The sequence below is a fragment of the Armigeres subalbatus genome, chromosome 1 (genome assembly GCF_024139115.2).
Source record: "Armigeres subalbatus isolate Guangzhou_Male chromosome 1, GZ_Asu_2, whole genome shotgun sequence".
Lineage (NCBI taxonomy): Eukaryota > Metazoa > Arthropoda > Insecta > Diptera > Culicidae > Armigeres > Armigeres subalbatus.
This window is the reverse complement of record NC_085139.1, coordinates 156,594,332-156,616,122: the sequence shown is the minus strand read 5'-3', so window position 1 is coordinate 156,616,122 and position 21,791 is coordinate 156,594,332. Positions and strand designations below refer to the sequence as shown.

Here is a 21,791-nt window from a genome sequence, read left to right as displayed (position 1 = left end):
GTTAAATTTGTCGCTCATCACCCAGCTCTCGTAATTACCGTAGAGGAAACGGCCAAACCGGCCGTGATTTTTCTAGCACTGTGGCTGCAGTGACCTACGATTTTCGAAGGGCTGACTATCGCAGTGTTGTCAAAGTTCTTTCAGAACTGGATTGGGATCGAATTTTGGATCCGATCGATGTCAACTCAGCTGCACAAACTGTCTCTCATGTCTTGGCATACATCATCGATAGGCATGTCCCGAAAAGAATTGTCCAGTCTGACAGTCGCACTCCGTGGATGACTAACGAACTTCGCTCGTTAAGAAGGAATAAAAAGGCTGCTCTAAAAAGGTTCACTAAATTCCGCTCACTTTCTTTGAAACGATACTATGTCAGTATAAATTATCAGTACAAGCGCTTAAGGTCTGAGGGAAGGGTTTTCCGTTAAAAAAGCACGTGGTAGCACTCTCTGAAAGAGAAAATTGCCCAATTCAGCGCACCAGAATGACGCTGTCAGTGTCGCCAAAATTATTTCATCATTATGCAGTTAACAATTCAAGACAAAATTTTCAAAACGACTTGCTTTTGTAAACAAAGATTAAAACGACGATTTGACGAATCTGATACCTCTCCCACGCAAACCAACACCATCAATAGGTAGGGGAAGGATTCAGCAGATAAGTCGTTTTGAAAATTTTGTCTTGAATTGCTTGAGAATTTGCCGTAAACGGAGAACAAAAGGAATTGACAACAATGGGGAAGAGATATATCACTCATGCAGTGGTTCGGCGAGAGAACAGCAGCAGCGCCGACCAATCACGCAAAGAGGAAATCAAAATAAACAAACTCCAGCTGGTTTTGAAAAATGAAAACATGAGCCGTTTCTAGAAAAACATTAGAAAATATCGTGAAAGGATTTCTGTACAAGGTTACCACACAAGCTTTGAAAAGTATTTGGGTGATATCAGTGGTGCCGGTGTAAATAAGACAAATAAGACAAATAAGACAAATAGAACAAATAAGACAAATAAGACAAATTAGACAAATAAGACAAGTAAGACTAAGAAGAAAAATAAAGTAAGTTCCTCCAGAAATTCCTTCGGAAGGTCCTCCAGGGATTCGTTCGGAAGTTCCTCCGGAAGTTCCTCCAGGAATTGTCTTCGAAAGTTCCTCTAGGAATTTCTTCAGAAGTTCCTCCAGGAATTCCTTCAGAAGTTCCTCCAGGAATTCCTTCAGAAATTCCTCAAGGAATTCCTTCGGAAGTTTCTCCAGGAATTCCTTCGGAAGTTCCTCCAGGAATTCCTTCGGAAGTTCCTCCAAGAATTCCTTCGGAAGTTCCTCCAGGAATTCCTTCGGAAGTTCCTCCAGGAATTCCTTCGGAAGTTCCTTCATGAATTCCTTCGGAAATTCCTCCAGAAATTCCTTCAGAAGCTCCTCCGAGAATTCCTTCGGAAGTTCCTCCAGGATTTCCTTCGGAAGTTCCTCCAGGAATTTCTTCGGAAGTTTCTCCAGAAATTCCTTCGGTAGTTCCTCCAGGAATTCCTTCGGAAGCTCCTCCAGAAATTCCTTCGGAAGTTCCTCCAGCGATTTTATTACATCAAAATGATCGTTGGAAAAATTCAAAACTTTTGTCAGTTGGGTTTTGCGAACTTTGGTTCCTTTGTGCTTCAAATCATCGGAGAGAGGTACTGAGAAGCGAAAATTTCAGTTGTACAACAGTTCAGTATTTAGAGCTTAATTCAAATTTGGGAAATAGTAGGTCCATGAAATTTTGTAGGAACATTCCTTGATAAATTTCAAAGAGATTGTCAGTTGGGATAAGCAAAATTCGTTCCCAATTCCGAGTTATAGACATTTTAGTACGAAAATAGCGCTCTACCGCGAGAGAGCTTCCCTCAGACCTTAAGTCGGTTCCTTTTCCGACGCTATCAAAGAAGGATCCAACAACGCCTAAAAACTCACCCGAAATCTTTCTGGAATTACATAAATGAACAGCGCAAGGAAAGCGGATTGCCTTCATCCATGTTTCTCAATGACGAAACTGCTGACATGCAACAGGACAGTTGCAACCTTTTTTCGGCTAAATTTTCCAGTGTGTTCGAAGAAGAGCTACTGTCCGCTGACTCCATCACCTCTGCAGCCGAGAACGTCCGCTTGGCAAACCAACAGCTGGTTAGCATTGACGTGAGTACTGAACTGATTACTAAAGCCGCATCTCAACTCAAGGGTTCATATAAGCCCGGTCCTGATGGGGTGCCATCCTGTTTTATTAAAAGAAGTATCGGCTCCAGTTCAAAAGATTTTCCAGCTTTCAATCTCCAGCGTAGTATTCCCTTCCTGTTGGAAAATAGCCGAAATGTTTCCTGTATATAAAAAGGGTAACAAGCGCGATGTTAATAACTACAGGGGAAGTACATCGTTATGCGCCGTATCGAAGCTATTTGAACTTGTTATCATTGATTACGTCAGTGCACACTGCAAGCAACACATCAACACAGACCAGCATGGCTTTGTAACTGGGCGCTCCACAACTACGAATTTACTGTGTCTAACCTCGTACATCACGGAAAGTATGCTGCGTATGCTGCTGCGTTCGATAAGCTGAATCATGACATCGCGATCGCAAAACTGGACCGATTAGGTATCAGTGGGGATCTTTTGAAATGGTTTCGCTCGTATCTTACTGACCGCCAATTAACGGTCGCATTAGGCGACAACCGATCAACGTACTTTCGTGCAACGTCGGGTATACCACAAGGCAGCCATTTAGGACCGCTGATTTTTATCATGTACTTCAATGATGTCCATCACGCTGTTAAGGGTCCACGATTATCATTTGCGATGATCTCAAGATATTCCTACGTATCTGCTCGGTTACTGATTGCCATACTCTCCAATGTCAAATCAATGCTTTCGCTGATTGGTGCACTACGAACCGGATGGTTGTTAATCCGACAAAATGTTCCGTTATCACATTTTTACGCTAAAAAGAGCCGATTATCTTCAATTACCATTTGCTGGGAACTATACTCGAACGGGTGAATCACGTGAAGGATTTGGGTGTAGTTTTAGACTCAAAACTGACATTTTCACACCACCTTTCATACGTTGTCGACAAAGCGTCTAGAACCCTGGGCTTTGTCATGAAAACAGCGAAAAATTTTACGACCGTCTATTGTCTGAAATCGCTGTACTGTTCTTTGGTGCGCTCTGCACTAGAGTATTGTTCGTCAGTATGGAGCCCGTATTACAACAACGGCGTAGAACGTATTGAATCTATTCAACGGCGTTTCCTGCGGTTTGCGCTTTGAAGACTAAACTGGAGAGACCCGCTGCATCTTCCTAGTTACGAAGAGCGCTGTCGCTTGATTGCCTTAGAGCCACTACGTATCCGCCGGGATGTGGGCAGAGCCCTATGTGTAGCTGATGTACTTCAAGGAAGAATAGATTGCGAAAGAATTTTACTACAAGTTACTGTGTCTAACCTCGTACATCACGGAACGTTCAACCAAGACCGCTACGGAACAGTTCGATGCTGAGGCTCCACCTTCGTCGCACTAACTACGGTGCAGAAACTGCAATCTACGGCCTCCAGAGAACGTTTAATAGAGTTTCTTCCATGTTCGACTTCAACTTGACGCGGAATGTTCTTCGTCATAGATTTTCAGAATTTTTTCGTTGATTGTATGTGATAAGGCTGCATTTTATTTGTTTTAATTTTTTTATCTTGACAATGCTACTATGTTATATTTTCTTGACTACGTGCGTTTTTTAGTATTAATTAGTATTTACATACATCATTAGGGCCAATTGTAGTCTCAGTCTGTTGATGAAATCACACAATAAACAATAAATGTCCATGTTGTTAAATTCCTTCGAACAAAAATTAATTGAGAACATTCATATTAGACGTCTTGAAATAGAGAAAAATACAATAAATTGTTTAAAAAAAGAAGACTATAAACGATGAAATGGAGCTATATTTGTTTGTGTTTATTCGGTTCCGAATTTTTGGTTTATCACCAGGTTTTGACTATAGATAGTAGAATCTATAGATAGTAGAATCTATAGATAGTAGAATCTATAGATAGTAGAATCTATAGATGAGCGAAAGCATGGCTGAGTCGATTTTTTTGCCCGTGCACACGCGCATATGACGTCACAGCCCTTAACGTTTCCATTGAAATCGTGACGTCATGCTCGTTTGGAGACACGTTTGACAGTTCGTTTGGAGACAGTGGATTTATCTTCGCTCATCTATATATTCCACTATCTATAGTCAGCAATCCTTATGCACTCTCCAAAGGCCGAGAACTGCCCTGGCTACATCCTTGCGAATGCTGAAGAAGGGGAAGGATCAAAAGCTGGACACCTACTTAAGAAAGATGCAGAGAACTCTACGACCTCTCATAGGTGTCACGTTAGGTTTTGGAATAGTGAGTGTGGAAGGTAAAAGGTTATAACAGTAGGAATCGTTTTAATAGAGTTTAGATTTTGAATATCTTTATAGTCAACAAACCGTTATACGGGCCAGTCTGCAATAGCCTCCTTCAATGGTTCCACATTCCAACTGGAACTTGGCCTGCTTTTCAGCTTAGTATTCTATTAGCATTTCCTCAGTTATTGAAAGCATAGTTGTTCTATGCCCGCCATTATATGTTTATGTATCTTGTGTGGAAAGTACAATGAATATGCCAACACTATGCCCAAGGTGTCGAGAAAGTTTCTAACCCGAAAACATCCTTGACCGGAAAAGGATTCGATATGAACTGGGACGCCCACAAGCACCACTACAAGCGAGAAATATTAGCCGACCAGTACATAAACAACAGCGGGAATTACATGAACTCTTACTCACAGTGGTACCACCGATTATCTCGAATATTCTACCTTGCACGTCGGAGTCATTACTCTCGGTTGTAATAAATAAATAACTAACCTAACCTAGCTAACCTCTCCCAAATCAACGGCAAACCAATGATCGCTCTCTGGGTCTTTGCTTCGTTAGTGGTCGCCGCATAGCTCCTCTGATCAATTCGGCACCAGCCCCCTAGTTAAAGACGTTTCTCACCATCCTGCACTAGTAAGTAATTACTATTGAGGGATATGTATGTCTCGATCACCTCAACGTCAACCTACCGACTGCTGTATCATACGATTTTTGGAAAGGCGACGACATCAGTATAATTGGAGTACTTTCCAGTTTGAACTGGGATAATGTTTTACAAGCCACTGCCGTCGATATTGCCACACAAGCCTTAACTAATATCCTGGCTTATGTCATTGATAGACCCGCCCCGAAGAAGATCATGCGGCCCAGCACAAAATATCTCGGGAATGAAGCAAGATTACAATTCATTAAATAGCAAAATCTGCTTTGAAACTATTGACCGAATACCATAAACTACCGTTAAAACGCCACTATGTCCGACTCAACTATGAGTACAAACGGTTGATCCGTTTTTGTTTCAACTCGACCAAAAACGTATGTGTACAGTGTTTAGGTTTGTGAGCAAAATAAAATGGGGGAACGATTCGAACGATCCGAATCAGATGTTTTGTTTGATAGTCAAGTTTTTTCGTTAACAAGAATAAGTAATGCTTCATTCGAAAAGCCTGATGTTCACATAAAGCATTAAAAACCTTTAATTCCTATAAAGGCATAATTGAGAATTAAAACATAAAGTCAAATATCAAATGTCAGTAATTCCTCATAGTAACTTGTCAAAGTTGGGTATACATTTTTAAGTAACAATAAGTGAGAAATTATAATTAAATAGGAAATATAACACGAACCAACGACATTGGCATCAAGTATCAAGTATCACTGGCTTCCGTATTACTGAACAATGTGAACATACAACACCTCAGATGCCAAAACCAGTTGGCGGACATATTTACAAATCCGTTGGAATTTACTCGTTTCAGTTACCTATGAATTGGACTACACGGACAGAAAAATCAACCCAAACTTTGAGTTCAATATACGCACTTATGAGAATACAGCAGAAAAAATTTACCCAAATTTGGGTAGTTTTCCCTTTCTTTCCCATGATTGCTATCAAAACTAGAGCAAGATGTAAACACCTCACCTAGGTTGCTCAGCCCAATAACCCAAATTTGAGTAAATTCAATATTCTCTATTTTGGGTTGATTAAGGTCCGCTTTGGATAAATTAAACCAGGATGGCCACTGAAACCCGATTTTCAAATTCCCGGTTTTTTCCCGCTTTTCCCGGTATTTTTTATCAAATTTTCCCGGTTTTAATTTAACTTGAAAAAAATCAGGGTAAGAGTTTTTATACCTTTTATACTTAAATTATTAATTAACTAATTTGAACAAAGATTTAACCCGAAGATAATCTTCGCTTTCGACCAAAATAATGATTCAGTTTTCTAAAAAAGATTTAAGCACATTTTAGACAATCAAAACATTCAATTCGTAATTTATTCAATTTTACTTTTTTTGATTTCTAGAAATCTCGCTTAACTTTTCAAAAGGACCTAAGTAACATTTTTTTCATGAATTAATTTGAATAGCGCAATCAACAGAAAAACATGAAAGCTTTTGATTGCAGTACTCAAATTAATTCATGAAAAAAAATGTTACTTAGGTCCTTTTGAAAAGTTAAGCGAGAAATAATGTCTAGAAAGTAAATATTGGATTTTTTTTTATTGAAAACTTTGAACATTCCCATTCAATATTAGTATATTGAAATGTTCTAAGCTATGGAACCTATTCATTATTTCCCGTGTAACAAATTAGAAAACTATCTTAGAGTATCTTTTTCACCATCATAACCTTCTATTATATTAGGTTAGTTGTGGAAAAATATACTAAACTATGAGTTCGGTGGTCTAGTGACTACCGCTTCGCCTTATAAGCAGGAGGTCGTAGGTTCAATTCCAGACTCGTCCCTTTCCTACTTTGTATTTCTATCTTAGTTCTTTCTGTGTTTTACGTTCTACCAAAACGATTCCTACTGTTAAATCCTTCCACACTAACAATTCCAAAACCTCCCTTGGCACCTATGAGAGGTCATAGAGTTCTCTGCATCTTTCTTAAGTAGGTGTCCAACTAGCCATCCTTCCCCCTCCTCATCATTCGCAAGGACGTGGCTAGGACAGATCTCTTTTTTTAGAGAGTGCATTGCTTTTATCTAAGAGATGGTGATTAGTCCCAAATCAATATCTGTGGTAACGGATGAAAGTAATGCTACTCTCATACAATAGTCTTGGCTTGTATCACCTACGAATTTGTGCGAATTGCTCAACGCTAATGCTAGTTGTGGAAAAATACTAAACTAAAGATATTTTACTCTTTAGAATATTACAGACATATTCACGAAGTATTAAAAAAAAATACCATTTTCAATGATTTGTAGAATTTTCAAATATAATTCCAAACAACTCTTAAACATGTGTTAACATATATACTATTCACCATATTCATTTTTTTCGAATTCTGCTCAATTGAAAATTACATACAAAGGCAAACTTGGACATTAAAAGAATAACCTAAAGATGAAAACATTCATTTGAAAAAATGAATATTTCGATATTCGATTCTATGCTTTTATGTTGGTAGTGCGCACCACAATGTCTTATAATATTTATGATATATGGTAAATTACTCATATTTTTGACCAAGTTTTTGTTTAACAAATTTGATTAATCACAAATCGTTTAGGTCCTATACTAAAGGATATCCCTCAACCCCATAACTGAAGATATCCTACAACAAATGTACGCATACGTACAAAATATCGCAAGTCAGTCAAAAAGCCGATTACTCGAAATGGGAATCAAAATGATCTAGAGGCAAATGGATCTGGAAAAAAACTACTTATTTTTTATACCTCACACATTATGTACTAAAATCAAATAACTCAGTTAGAATGCGATTGAACAATAAAAATTAAAGAGTAAATCTTTCCATTTATATCAACTTCATTAAAAACTTTGAAGAATTTTGAATGTAAGTTGTCAAAAATTTATTTTTTCCCGGTTCATGTTCTGAATTCCCGGTTTTTCCCGCTTTTTTTCCCGGTGACTTCAATTTCCCGTCTTTTTCCCGCTTTTCCCGTTTTTCTCGGTTCGGTGGCCACCCTGTTAAACTCAGCTTTGGGTAAATTGTTTACATGGGATTAAAGGCAAATTACCTAGCGTCAAAAAAGTCATTTTACTCAAATTTGGGTTATTGGCCCAAACCACGGTTTTGAGTGCAAACAACTCACTTTTGGGTAGTTTTGGTTTTCAGTGTAGGATTTACTGTTTGAGAAGTAGACAACCAGTTCAATAGAACATAATAGCAATAGCATTAGTTACATAAGAATAGGGAGACCACAGTGCTAAGTCTTACTAAGAGTCCCTCGCTAGCATTCAGACGATTATAGGCCGCCCGAACATGGATGGTAGACGCTGTTGTGAGCTTCACCTTCTTGTCGAATCATGCGCTAGAGCGCTTGGGTAAGGCCTGGTTGTGGATACATTCAGCTTTTTATAGAAGTTGAACAGAGCTCACTGTCATACGCAAGCCCTACTACTCGCAGAGACCTGGAAAGGGGTCGCCAAGCTCTTGGACTTGAGCCCTGCTGCCCTGAATTAGATTTTCAAATGGAACCTAATACGTTGAATTAGCAAAATTGCGTACAACAATCCTTTTTCCTCGAATTTACCATTATTGTTTCAACTACAAATAATTCAAATTGAAATATTTTTATGTATTCTAAATATTTGGCTAGATTTCTGGGATATTTTGTTTTTTTTTAGATTTTTTTAGTCCGACTTGTACAACATTATGATTGTCTACTGTAATCAACGTATGTAAATAATCGTGGATGTTGAAGCAGATAATAATTAAATATAAATATAACATTATATATTTAGTAATGAAAGTTTTAGATTAATCACTCATAATACATTGAGCGAAAAAAACAGGAAAATATTTTGGGTTCGAGACATTGTTTTTTCAATTTGCCTGCAAGAAAATTTGGATGGCAACAAGCAAAGCGGAAAATGAATCCAACAAAACTAAGAAACTTTCACTCACCCTTGCATTTTCGTTGTATTATTTCTCACAATTGAATAAATGTAACAATTTCACTGTTCCACTATTTAATGCACTTCTCCACACTCAAATCAATAAATAACACATAAATTCGCCGCTGTTAATTTTTCCCGACACAATTTTTTTGGAGCCGCAAATTGCAAAATGCAAAATCTTCCGTGAAAATTTCAGACATCATGGACCTGTCAAAAAAGAGTGCGCGTGAGTGCTGTGACGTAAAAGCTCCGCATAATCGACTGAAAAGCATGGAACACCCTGTTTTCTGAGAGCCTGTTTTAAAAGCTCGTCTCATGCAGGGACGTAGCCAGCTTCCAATGCCCATGTAAAATTCAAACGAATTATAATTAAAAATTATATTGAAACAAATATTTATTCAAAATATGAGAAAAATAAAAAAAAAACTTTGTTTTATGTGTATTATACGAACAAAAATGTGTTTTAATAAGATATTCCTAATGTAGCTTTCACTTTTTCTCGCACTTTACGTTCATTATTATTTTTTAAATCGTAGCCCTATGCCCTGCCATGGCGGATATTGTTTTTCACCTTTTCTTTACCTTTCGGTACAGCTTTGTTGTACGAGAAAGGCAAAAAATACATACTCATGCAATGGCGGGCATAGAAAAGATTATTAGAAATTTTCAATTAATAACTGAGGAAATGACAATAAAATACTATTATTGTATTCACGGTGTCTCTATGGAAAAATATTATTTTTCAAAAATCAGTACTTCTGAAACACCACGTTAAATAATATGATCTCCTCTTTCATATCGTGGGTAAACTAAAATGTTCTATCGGGGAATCTAGAACAATTTTTATTTTTTTCAGTATTTTTGGTGCAAACTCCATAGAAATCTTAAATGATAGCCGATTTAACCCCCGAAAATGTATGGAAAAAATGACCCCCAATAGAACATTTAAAAAATGCACTTACGTGAAAGAGGAAAGCCGCAGTACACAGTACACGAAAATATGTACTGCCTATAATCGCATATCAGTCCCATCTTTGCTGGGTTTCCTACTGATGTGGGACGAATATGCGATTGGTAGCAGTGTAGAGGGTGTTTGAGATACTTTTTTTTTGAGAATAAGCCTCGTCGGACAGACAACGTGTATTGTAATCAACAACTCACACAACAGAAATTATTTTAAAAAAAAATCTTGGGGTTGTATACAAGACACGACCGCTCGACGTAAACTACGTAAAACCAAATACAGTACACTGAACAAATCATTCCGCTTTATATAGAAGAGAAGGAACCATCCCACCGGCACTACTACCCAGTTTTTGCAGCCCCTCCCACTATGCGAGGGGGTAGGGACTCCACTGTTTAGCAGCTAGACTACCCCATTCATACAGCCCAGTTCCATAATTGATAATACCCTAAAAGTAGGCAATTACCAAGGATTGGAACACGCTGAATAGCGGATGCATGATGCACGAAAGAACTAAAATTTTCAATAGTTTAAATACTACTGGCAAATTGGTGGAGAGTTTGGGATTCGATTAATATATAAATCTTTAAAATCCATTGAAAGATGAAGAACCTATTAATGTTACAAATCTTACATGATTTCGTGACGGTTCCCAATTTTGAAATTTTCATTTTACACCCTGTATCCGAGTCTTCCCCTTAGACGTAGTTTACGTCAAAAGTTGAATAAATCAAGCTGTTTCTTATGTTAGTAAATTAGTATTATTTGTTGCTGAAAATACATCCAAATTTAATACAATCCATACAGCCTTAAAATTATTTTTCAATTTTTTTGGACCGAGGTCTATGCGAAATGAGCTTTTGGAAAATCCATTTGCAAGCCAGTGACGCAACCCAGTTAGGCGTCCCGCAGGACGCTTGCTGGTCACATTACAGAAGTAGCAAAAACGGCTGAAACTTTTAATCAAATTGAGTTGTCAGCGAAACATACTTCGATTAAGAAATTTTCAGTTACGCTCTTATAATACTTAGCGCAAACTAAGGAGTTCGCTTCTGCAGTGAAATGATAACCTTTCGGCACAACTTTGTTGTACTCTATATAACGAGTTATAGATGCCTCAATTTGGATGAATTCGATAAATCAAAAAAGTATATTGGAGTCGTGTTATTAAATCCAATTCTATTTGAACAAATTTGGCAAGCCCAATAAACTCGAAAATAATTAACCTCCTTAACCTTAACCTGAAAGTCAAGCTCCACATTATGTCCTTTCGACTTTCGGGGCCTGTCTATATGTTGATCACCAGCAAATATTGGTAAATGAAATAACTTCGATCCCCATGATCTGATTAAATGTTTAGCTTTTTCAAATTGGAATTAAATGAGTCATATATTTAAAAATTACTCACCTTGCAACCCATTCAACTCGACGACACGCTTCTTATCGACAAACTGCTTCTCATCTGGTTGAAGGAGCAAAATCTTTTTACCGTTCAGAGATAGCGTATTCAACACTTTCGAACGGGAAGCCGACTCAGCCGAGTCAAACTTGGCGATGAAGACCTTCGTGGTCAAACATTTCTGAGTAAATTGGCGCAATTTAGTAATTGTGGCAAACCCACAGAAGAACGTATTTATTTCTTCTTCGGTAACATTCTGAGGGCAATTTCCGATGAGCACTAAAAAAGGAGAATTTAAGTAAAAAATAGTGTTGTTAAAGAATATTATTCATCTGGCATCATTGCCTACACGTTTTATTCACTCACCTGTTTCTTCGGTTTTGAATTCCGCACTCTGTGCCTTGAGCTCTTTAATCAAGTGTTCAAAGCCACTCAACACAGGCTCACCTTTAATACGCGAGACAAAAATATTAATTAATTGGTGCAACATTTACAAAAAACAAAAACATTTATTATTTACAAAAAACAAACAAACTTACCGCTGGTTTCACCCTCCACCGGATTAGTTATCGGTTGTTTCGTCATCGCATCTGGCTTCTGCGTTGCACAATGAAAACAGAGCAGAAAGGAATCAAAACATGTGAAGATAATTTGGCCTGAGAAAAGGCTGAAACTTACCGCAAGGCAAAACTTTCATATTTCTGATGGCGCTGCAAACTTTATTGACAGTTTAAAGCTATTTTAAGCAGAGCTATTTAACTTTAAAACCACTTATTTGGTAAAAAATATAATTTGCGTCGCTTGGCGCTAGCTGAAAATTTTCGAAGTAAACAGAACAGGAACAGACCGAGAATAAAGCTGTCAAATGTATCGAAAGTAGCAGTGGTGCCGGATTGGTCAATAACAGATTTTCCCGTTGCCGGAACAGTTTGAAACAGAACACGAAAGCACGCAGCCGAAAGTTTTACACGGATGAAAAAAAACTACCAAAAGTCCACACATTTCTAATGGCAAAAATAGAAAAAATAGATTTAACACAGATAACAGATATTGAGGCTGGCATCCGATACGTGTGTAAACATCCGCAACCGTTAATTCAAATGCATTTTAAATTGGGACCGCGTTTGGCAATCGATTGGAGATGGCGCAAGGATCATTGTTATTGAAAACGCAGCCCGAATGCAGTTGTCAAATACATTGGCTGCGTTCGTTGGTTGTTAATCCGCTGCGTTTGTAATAGATTAACGCAAAATGAACTCCCCCAAGAAATTATGACGTTTGAGCGGGTCGCATAATGAACGCAAAATGAACTTTTGTTCGAGAAGACGACCCGCTCAAATGTCAAAATCCATCGGGTGAGTGAATTTCATGAACTCCTGCACAGGTCTATAAGGTTTTACATCAAATAAACATAACCTCAAAAACTCAATCGAATGAACTCAATTTGACATTTATCGGTGGTAGGTTCATGTGGTTCATTCTATCTCCCACAGCAAGCAGATGAACCTTTGTTTATATACAAACCACCTATACCTGTCAAATATGGAAGGAATTCATCAGAACGCAGCCGTGGCTTCATACGCGTGACGTCACACTGTGAAACAGTATGTACTGCCGCAATTCGGCAAGGTCGTTGAGCTTACTCTGCATATCAGAGCGCCGTTGAGCGAGGAGTGCAACGTCATCAGCCAATTCGAAGTCGTTTAGGTGTTCCATGGTTATAGGCTGCAATAACAGCCCGCGGTTTGGTTCGCGGTCAATCGCATCTACCAGAATCTCGTCGATTACGATGAACAACAGTAACGGTGATAGAATGCATCCTTGCCTCACACCATCTACGACCCGGATAGGGTTGGACAAGACCACCTTGTGCAGCACTCTACACGAGAAGGCCTAGTATTGTGCCTCGATGAGGCCGATGATTTTCCCAGGAACCCCCTTGCGTCTCAGGGTGCCCCACTTTTTCTCGTGATTGAGACGGTCGAAAGCTTTTTCGTAGTCAATGAATACCAAGTAAAGGGACTCTTGGAATTCGTTGACCTGCTCCAGAATGATACGGAGCGTGACAATATGGTCCACACAGGATCTTCCGGCACGGAATCCGGCCTGCTGCCGCCGGAGAGTCGCATCGATCTTCTCCTGAATCCGGGCTAGGATATCTTTGCATAGAACTTTGAGAACGGTACACAGCATCATAATGTCTCGCCAGTTATCACATTCCGTCAAGTCACCCTTTTTGGATACCTTCACTAAGATACCTTGCATCCAGTCAACCAGGAAAGTTGCGGTCCCAGATATTACGAAATAAATGATGCAGTAGTTGTGCGGATCGACTTGGCGAGCGTGGGGCGTATCCGAGGATGGAGAGATGCGGCCTCGAACCGTGCATTGTGGCGTCAAATTGTTGATTCAGTGTTATCTGTTTAGATGTTAACTGAATAAATGAATGAATAGTTGTGCGGATGTCATGGGGTCAGCTTTGAGCATCTCAGCAGATATGCGATCGATCCCTGGGGCTTTATTCGATTGCATGCTTTGGATGGCTGTTTTAATCTCTAGCAATGATGGAGCTTCGGTATTGACGCGTGTTATACGTTGGATCCTAGGCAGATCATGCCGAGGTGGTGATGGCCTGGCTGGCACTTGAAAAAGTTGTTCGAAGTACTCGAACCAGCGTTTCAGCTGGTCAGTTGGGTCGGTCAATAACTGATCATTCGCGTCTTTCACAGGCATCGTTGCATTCATCTTCGCCCCGCTTAAGCGTCGTGAGATATCGTAGAGGAGGCGAATGTCCCCGGTTCCTGCGACTCTCGCTCCTTCGTCGGCCAGAGAGTCTGCCCACGCTCACTTGGCCCCTCGACATGAGCGTTTTACTTCCTTCACAAGAGCCGAGTATCGTTGACGGGCTAAGACTTTGGCTCCTCTGGTTTTTGATCGCTCTATCGCGGCATTGGCTTCTCTCCGCTCCTCTATCTTCCTCCAGATCTCATCGGTGATCCATTGTTTCCTCTGGGTGCGCACTTCGCCCAAATTGTTCTCGCTGGTGACGATGAAGGCATTCTTGATGGCGGTCCATTGGTCTTCCACGCTGCCACCTTTCGGAATATCTGCACCACGCGTCTCCAGTTTTTTAACAAAGGACTGTTTCACCGTGGTATCTTCCAGTCGGCGTATGTTGAACCATCGTCCAACTCTCTCCTCCTGCCGACAAATCCGTGCAATGCGCAGGCGTATTTCGCCGATGAGGAGGTGATGATATCGGCACTACGTTTATTCCGTCACTCAAGAAGGATCCATTTTCATTTTTGGCTGGTGCAGATATGGTCGATTTGATTTTCTGTAAAGCTGCCACGGGAGACCCACGAGACCTTATTAACCGGTCGATGAGGGAAGAGCGATCCCCCGATCACCATGTCGCTATTACCACAAAATTCTGCGAACAGCTCTGCATTTTCGCTCATTTCTTCGAGACCATGGCGTCCCATGGTTCGAGTTGTCGGATCCGATCTTCCCCAAACAGATCTTAATATCACCCAGGCAGTCGACACAGCTGCAGTGAACTGAGAAACCATCCCACCGACACATTTACCCAGCTTTAGCTCACAGTCCACTAGGGCGGTTCACATTTCAAAAATGTCTATCTAACAGCTTCTTTTTGATGATTTAGGAGTACTGGCAAAATTTCAGGCAATTTTGCGCCACCCCTAAGAAATTTTACAGTTCAATAATGGACAGCGCCGTAGTGTGTGGTTGGCTAGGTTGGTCTCCGCCAAGGGCGCCAAGACGATTCCCTCGGAACTACATAATCAACGGTTTGACTAATTTCCGAATGATCCTTTTGCATCAATAATTGATACAGATACAAGAACGTCGGCTCAGGGAGCAGCTCCACTGACTTTTTTTTATCATTTATCAGATGGAAAAGTAAAAAGTACATGGAACAGGTAATATAAAAGGAAAAGAAATATTTCTAGGGAAGAAGCCCTAGATGAGGACTTCAATACGCCAAAGGCGAAACATAGAGTAGACTGTAAAAAAACGCGTATATTTTTTGTTCGTGACTTAGAAATCTAAGCCGTTTTCAAATAATAGATACTTGGACGGAATGATAGGAAGTTTGTTTGAATTTGAGATTAATTCTCTCATTTTATGCAGGCAAACTATTTGAGGTTCAAAAACGGACCGAAACGATTGCATTTGATGACATTTTCGATTCTCTACCAGACACTTGTATCACAGACAAACAGACGTAACAGCTGTAGTGGATAAGATTGGCATTAGATGTTATGATAAAATTATAATAGCAAAATGCCATTACCATCAATCCCTTGAAATCTGCATTTGACATATGTTCTAATGATATGCACTCATTTATTGAGTAACTCGAATCAACGTGTATTGAGCTAATTTGAGCTCCATGGTAAATAACGCACAAATGTTTTTGGTTTTCTCGAGTTCGTGTCAAAACGAATCGACGACGGAAATCAGTTTGCTGAGTATTGTTGCGGCGAACGGTCGAGCTTAGAAACCTCGTCCGGTCACGACAATGACGCAGCCGGTAGTGTTGGAATATTGTTGTTTGTTGTTTTATCTGGAATCTCGGAATATGGTGTTATCGAGGTCAGGTAAGGAAGGAAGGCATTGTTAGAAATAGAAGATAAGATGAAAAATGACATAAAAATGCTAGCGTCTCCGGTAGGCTCCCTGACGGAAGGGCAGAGGAGTAGGCCGGGTGACAAGAAAAACAAAAAAAACAATGAGGAATGCTAGCGTCTCCGGTATGCTCCCAAACGGAAGGGCAGAGGAGTAGGCCGGGTGACAAGAAAGTTGCAAAAAAGATGGCACATTGAGGAAAGCAAAAATGAAAGGCAAAATGAAAAACAAATAAAAACAATGAGGAATGCTAGCGTCCCCGGTAGGAATGCTAGCGTCCCCTAACGGAAGGGCAGAGGTTGAAAAAAATATGCCACAATGAGAAAAATAAAAATTGAACTGGAGTTGGAATGGACTTTTGATTTGATTTGAATCGAATTTTGGTTTGGTTTTGGATTAGTTTTGTATTGGATTAGATTTGGATTAAATTTTATTCTTTATTTGGACTGGATTTAGATTGGAATGAATATGGATTGGATTTCGGTTGGTTTTGAATTGAATTTTTGGATTTGTGATTGTATTGGATTTGGATTGAATTTGGATTAGGATTGGATTTTGATTGGATTCGGATTGGATTTGAATTGGGTTTGGAATGGATTTGGATTGGATTTGGAATGGATTTGGATTGGATTTGGATAGGATTTGGATTGATTTTTGATTGGATTTGGATTGGAATTGTATTGAATCTGGATTTTGATTGGATTTGAATTGAATTTTGATAGGATTTGAATTTGATTTGGATTGAATTTGGATTGGATGTGATTTGTATTTGGATTGGAGTTGGATTGGGTTTGGAATGGGTTTGGATTGGATTTGGATTGGTTTTGGATTGGAATTGTATTGAATCTGGATTTTGATTGGATTTGGATTGGATTTGAATTGAATTTGGATTGGATTTAAATAGGATTTGGATTTGATTTGGATTGGATTTGGATTGGATTTGGATTGGATTTGGTTTAGATTTTATTTGGATTGGATTTGATTTGTATTTGGATTGGATGTGGATTAGAGTTGGATTGGATTTGGATTGATTTTGGATTGGATTGAATTTGGATTGGATTATATTTGGATTGGGTTTCGATCAGATTTGGATTGGATTGGATTTGGATTTGGATTGGACTGCATTCGGATTGATTTTGGATTGGATTTGGATTTCATTCGGACTGGATTCGGATTGGATTTAGATGGGATTTTGATTGGATTTGAATTAAATTTGAATTGGATTTGGATAGGATTTGGATTTGATTTGGATTGAATTTGGATTAGATATTTTTTTGATTGGTTTTGGATTGAATTTGGATTGGATTTGGATTGGATTTGGATTGAATTTGGATTGGATTTGGATTGGACTTGGATTGGATTTGGATTCTATTATATTTGGATTGGCTTTCGAAAAGATTTGAATTGGTTTTAGATTGGATTGGAATTGGATTGAATCTGAATTTGGATTGGACTGCATTCGGATTGATTTTGGATGTGATTTTTTTTTTTATTTGGATTGGATTTGAATTAAATTTAAATTGGATTTGGATTTGATTTGGATTGAATTTGGATTAGATTTTATTTAAATTGGTTTTGGATTGAATTTGGATTGGATTTGGGTTTGGATTGGATTTGGATTGAATTTGAATTGGATTAGATTTTATTTGGATTTAATTTTGAGTTAGATTTAAATTTGGATAAGATTTGGATTGGATTTGGATTGAATTAAGATTGGATTATATTTGGATTGGATTTCGATTAGATTTGGATTGGATTGGAATTGGATTGAATCTGGATTTGGATTGGATTTGGATTGGATTTGGATTGGAGTTGGATTTGATTATATTTAGATTGGCTTTCGAATAGATTTAGATTGGATTTGGATTAGACTTTTTTTGGATTGGATTTGGATTCGATCATATTTGGATTGGCTTTCGATTAGATTTGAGTTGGTTTTGGATTGGATTGGAATTGGATTGAATCTGAATTTGGATTGGATTTGGATTGGACTGCATTCGGATTGATTTTGGATTGGATTTGGATTTAATTCGGACTTGATGCGGATTGGATTTGGATGAGATTTGTATTGGATTGCCATATTTTCAATCGAAGATTGATTCATAAGGATTGGTTAATAATGTTTGTCTTGGATCAAAGATATTTGCAATGAGGGTACCTCAATGAAATTTGCAATAAAACACCTCAAGAGTAGAGGAGGGGGAGAATGTAGTGGATAAGATTGGCATTAGATGTTATGATAAAATTATAATAGCAAAATGCCATTACCATCAATCCCTTGAAATCTGCATTTGACATATGTTCAAATGATATGCACTCATTTATTGAGTAACTCGAATCAACGTGTATTGAGCTAATTTGAGCTCCATGGTAAATAACGCACAAATGTTTTTGGTTTTCTCGAGTTCGTGTCAAAACGAATCGACGACGGAAATCAGTTTGCTGAGTATTGTTGCGGCGAACGGTCAAGCTTAGAAACCTCGTCCGGTAACGACAACAGCCAGAACATTTTTCTGAAAAATCCATTGTTCAACTCCTCTACCACCATCTTGCGAGCATGTTACACGAAACAATGTTTTGTATGACATTGTCACCAGAAGGCGCTGGAGTGAAATGTCAAACTCGAAAGATTACGACGGTAGCGCCTTTAGTTGTGAATCGCGCAAGCAATCAAATTCAAGTTGATCGTTGAAGTCATGGTCGATGTTAATTTCTCTAGTGTTACGTCTGTTTGTCTGTGCTTGTATAATGATGAAAAAACATGCAAAGCCGTTGAATATTCGATTATATTTTTAGTTAGATTTTGTTTTCTTTTGGGTCTATATAATCTGTTAAAGCTGTGAACGAGGCGCACTAATCTGAAGACATGCTGAATACGAGAATCTACATATCGAGGGATTTCAGTAATTATGGCAACTGATCTACTTCAGACCCACTTGTAATAATTGGGTAAGTATGGCCTGATCTATGCTGAGATTCCCTGAACCAATGGCCTCAGGGTCGGCACGCTCACCTCAAGCTACTCGCGGGCAGGGAACTCTCGCAATCAAAATGTAGGGAAAACCACAGAGCTTCACAATGCGACACTTTATTTCCTCCACTCTTTCACTTTCTTAAGTCTAGCTAACCTGTCTTCCTCGGGGCCCCTCTTCCTGGCAGCACTCCACCACTTCACTTCTTCTTCTTCTCCCTAGCTCTTCTTCCGTCCTTCCTTGTCTTCAACCTTCGATGCAAGGGCATTCACGCCGGCGACGGTGGCTTTCTTCCTCATCGGTACAGAATCTTTACTTCCTTCGCCCTTCAACGGCCTACGTAGCGTCGGTGGCTGACACCTTCCTCCTTCTGTTGCCGACGACTCGGCTCGCTGCGGCTTACCGGTGGTAACGCCGGGGTGGCTTGGGGATCTCCCTCGCTTCTTGCCGCGGTCCAAAACGGCTATCGGCGGAACAATGCCGAATCAGGCCGACAATGGAACCTGGGTACGATGGCGGTTCTCGATGGGGTTTAACCAAGGGTTTAACCATAAAAACGGCGGGGTTCTGAGAAGGAGAAAATGCTGGGATCAGCTTCTGTCTCCGGAAGCAGCCACTTCAATTTACCTGACGTCCTCTACGCCTGGTCTTCTTCCACAAACTCTCTCCTTCAACTTTTTCAAACTCGTTAACTTTCGCTAGCTTTTAATCTTTCATCCGTTCACTTCGAAATGCGTTGGATAAGTGACCGGTTTTGGGCTTGTTTCCCGCATCCAAGGGTCATGACCTCCTTTTTCAGGTCAGTCACCTCGCATCATTGCATCACCCGTTTACGCCACCCCTTCATGGTTGCTCGATGATGGTGCTTCTGGCCCTCTGGTGTTGGGTTGGAGGACTATGGTGAGTGGTTGGCTGCGGTCTTCTAGGGTGGTGGAGGCTAATCCCGCCCTGGTCTACTGCAGTCGCTACTGTACATGGAAAACCTACACATAAAGACGAGTTTTACCTGCCATTCACAAACAATTCACGCATAACACTAAAATTTCACGAATTTCTCGGCAACACTCATCACATAACATAACCAACACTTACACACTACAGGATTTGATATATCTTGATCCGAATAGGTCTGGAGTTTGTTTTTTCTTGATACGACTCGGTTCAATCGCTATTCCTACCTTCTACCAATTCACTCCAAAGTTGAATATAATTTAAAGTGCAGTAGTTATTTCAAACCACCAACCAAGGTCTAAAGGCGATTCCGAAGGTCATTCGATCCACTCCAATATAGGGTTCTTCCAAATATATTCTATTACCAATATAGTCCACTCTGGCTGATTTAAAAAGACAACGCAGTGGCGTCGCGGTGTCACAAAAGGCAAGCAATGTAGTGAAGAGACATTCCGAAGGATGCTTAAACGTATAATTCAATACATATGCAGTATAACATGTAGAAATAACATCATCCCATGACCCCAATTTGATATATGAGTTCAAAAATAACATTTTGGAAAATGTAATTCAAATCAATTTTTTTTAAAAATTAGTGTAATATTCGAAATTATTGTACCCCTTGGCTATCGTTTTCAGGCGCTAGTCACCTTTTGTGACGCAAGATAACGTGAATGTGCTGTCTCTTGTTTAATATACACGCAAGAAAATTGACCCCTTAAATGTATGTGCAACGTCTCATTGCATTGCTCAAATTTTCATTCTCATTCATTTTATATGTTCCTCATACCTAGCATTCTTGTGACACATACTTTGTATATGTTGTGACCTTGAAAAGAATGTCTCACTGAATGAGCCACTGAATTCACCGACCAACAGATCTGTTGTCACCAAGTCAAAAAATTGCGGATAAAGATTTTAGCTGCGGTTGCTAACATTTTCCATTAGCTGAAAAATGCGCGAGTTGGTGCTATATTCTGAACCCAAAGTTAAAGTTGGTAAGTAAATTAAATATTATCATTGAGCAAGGTCCGTAAAGGCCTGATTAAAATGAATCATTGAGTGTCCTTCAGGCATTCACCGACTAACTCGGCGACAATGAAATATGCTCATCAAGTCGATGATCACAAGCTGGGAAAAAATGGCGTTCCGTGAAAAATGTAATTCCTGAGGCTGAAGCAACCAAATTGAGTGCGTTGAAGATATAGGCTAACTGGAGACCCTGTTCCGTGGCTAATTCGTTCCTTTGCTTGAATTGGTAAGTATTTCATGTATAAAATAATATAAAAAAGTGTTGAAATCGAACATTATAATAATAGGTGCTGCGTGTAATCCAAGAAAGTCCATCGGATTCATCATCTGAACCTCCTACTTTAGCGAAGAAAACGTACTTCACACACTTTAGTTCCCGATCGTGGTGTTCTACTTCAGCAGCAATGCATCCGTGTGAGATGAATACTATCAATACCGGCCGTACTTCACATCATCAAGAATCGGAGTCCAGCAGCAGCAAGCTCGACGGAAAGTCAAACATAGACAGAACATCACAGAGAACATGCGGGAAATGGACAATTCAACGAACAACTACCAAGTATTTTCTTTTTTATGAAGACAATATCAGCATCCAACGCTTCGCAAAAGTACTCGCTGCTTCAGCCATCGAACCATTCGCTGCTGCCGCTATTATGAATCGATAACAGTTTTTATGTAAAATCATATCAGCAATAAAATTTTCCAACGTAATAAGCGATTTGTGGTTTGATTTAGAGGTAAAATAAGCCTTGGAAATTCAAGAATAATTAATAACAAACGCAAAAATCCAGCAAAT

The 21,791-nt window shown here is 39.3% G+C and overlaps 1 protein-coding gene and 1 long non-coding RNA gene across 4 annotated transcripts in view; one reads left to right on the top strand and one right to left on the bottom strand.

Annotated features, from left to right (window-relative positions):
• The window catches only part of LOC134205371 (serine/arginine repetitive matrix protein 2-like), a 52,279-nt gene extending 40,043 nt beyond the window's left edge, over positions 1 to 12,236 (bottom strand). For 2 of the 3 annotated variants that reach the window (XM_062680576.1, XM_062680577.1), the window contains exons 1-4: positions 12,066 to 12,236; positions 11,927 to 11,984; positions 11,754 to 11,834; positions 11,397 to 11,666 (exon numbers count right to left, since the gene is read on the bottom strand). In XM_062680576.1, coding sequence (XP_062536560.1) covers positions 11,397 to 11,666; positions 11,754 to 11,834; positions 11,927 to 11,972 — 397 coding nt within the window. In that variant the 5' untranslated portion in view covers positions 11,973 to 11,984; positions 12,066 to 12,236. Of the gene's footprint in view, positions 1 to 9,031; positions 9,232 to 11,396; positions 11,667 to 11,753; positions 11,835 to 11,926; positions 11,985 to 12,065 lie in introns of those variants that run through there. The other variant, XM_062680578.1, reaches the window with a different exon arrangement.
• An 8,606-nt stretch (positions 12,237 to 20,842) lies between these two features.
• Positions 20,843 to 21,578, top strand: LOC134207756 (uncharacterized). The gene is made up of 3 exons (XR_009978418.1): positions 20,843 to 20,961; positions 21,037 to 21,221; positions 21,283 to 21,578. It is a non-coding gene; the product is annotated as an uncharacterized LOC134207756 (long non-coding RNA).
• Positions 21,579 to 21,791: the final 213 nt, after the last annotated feature.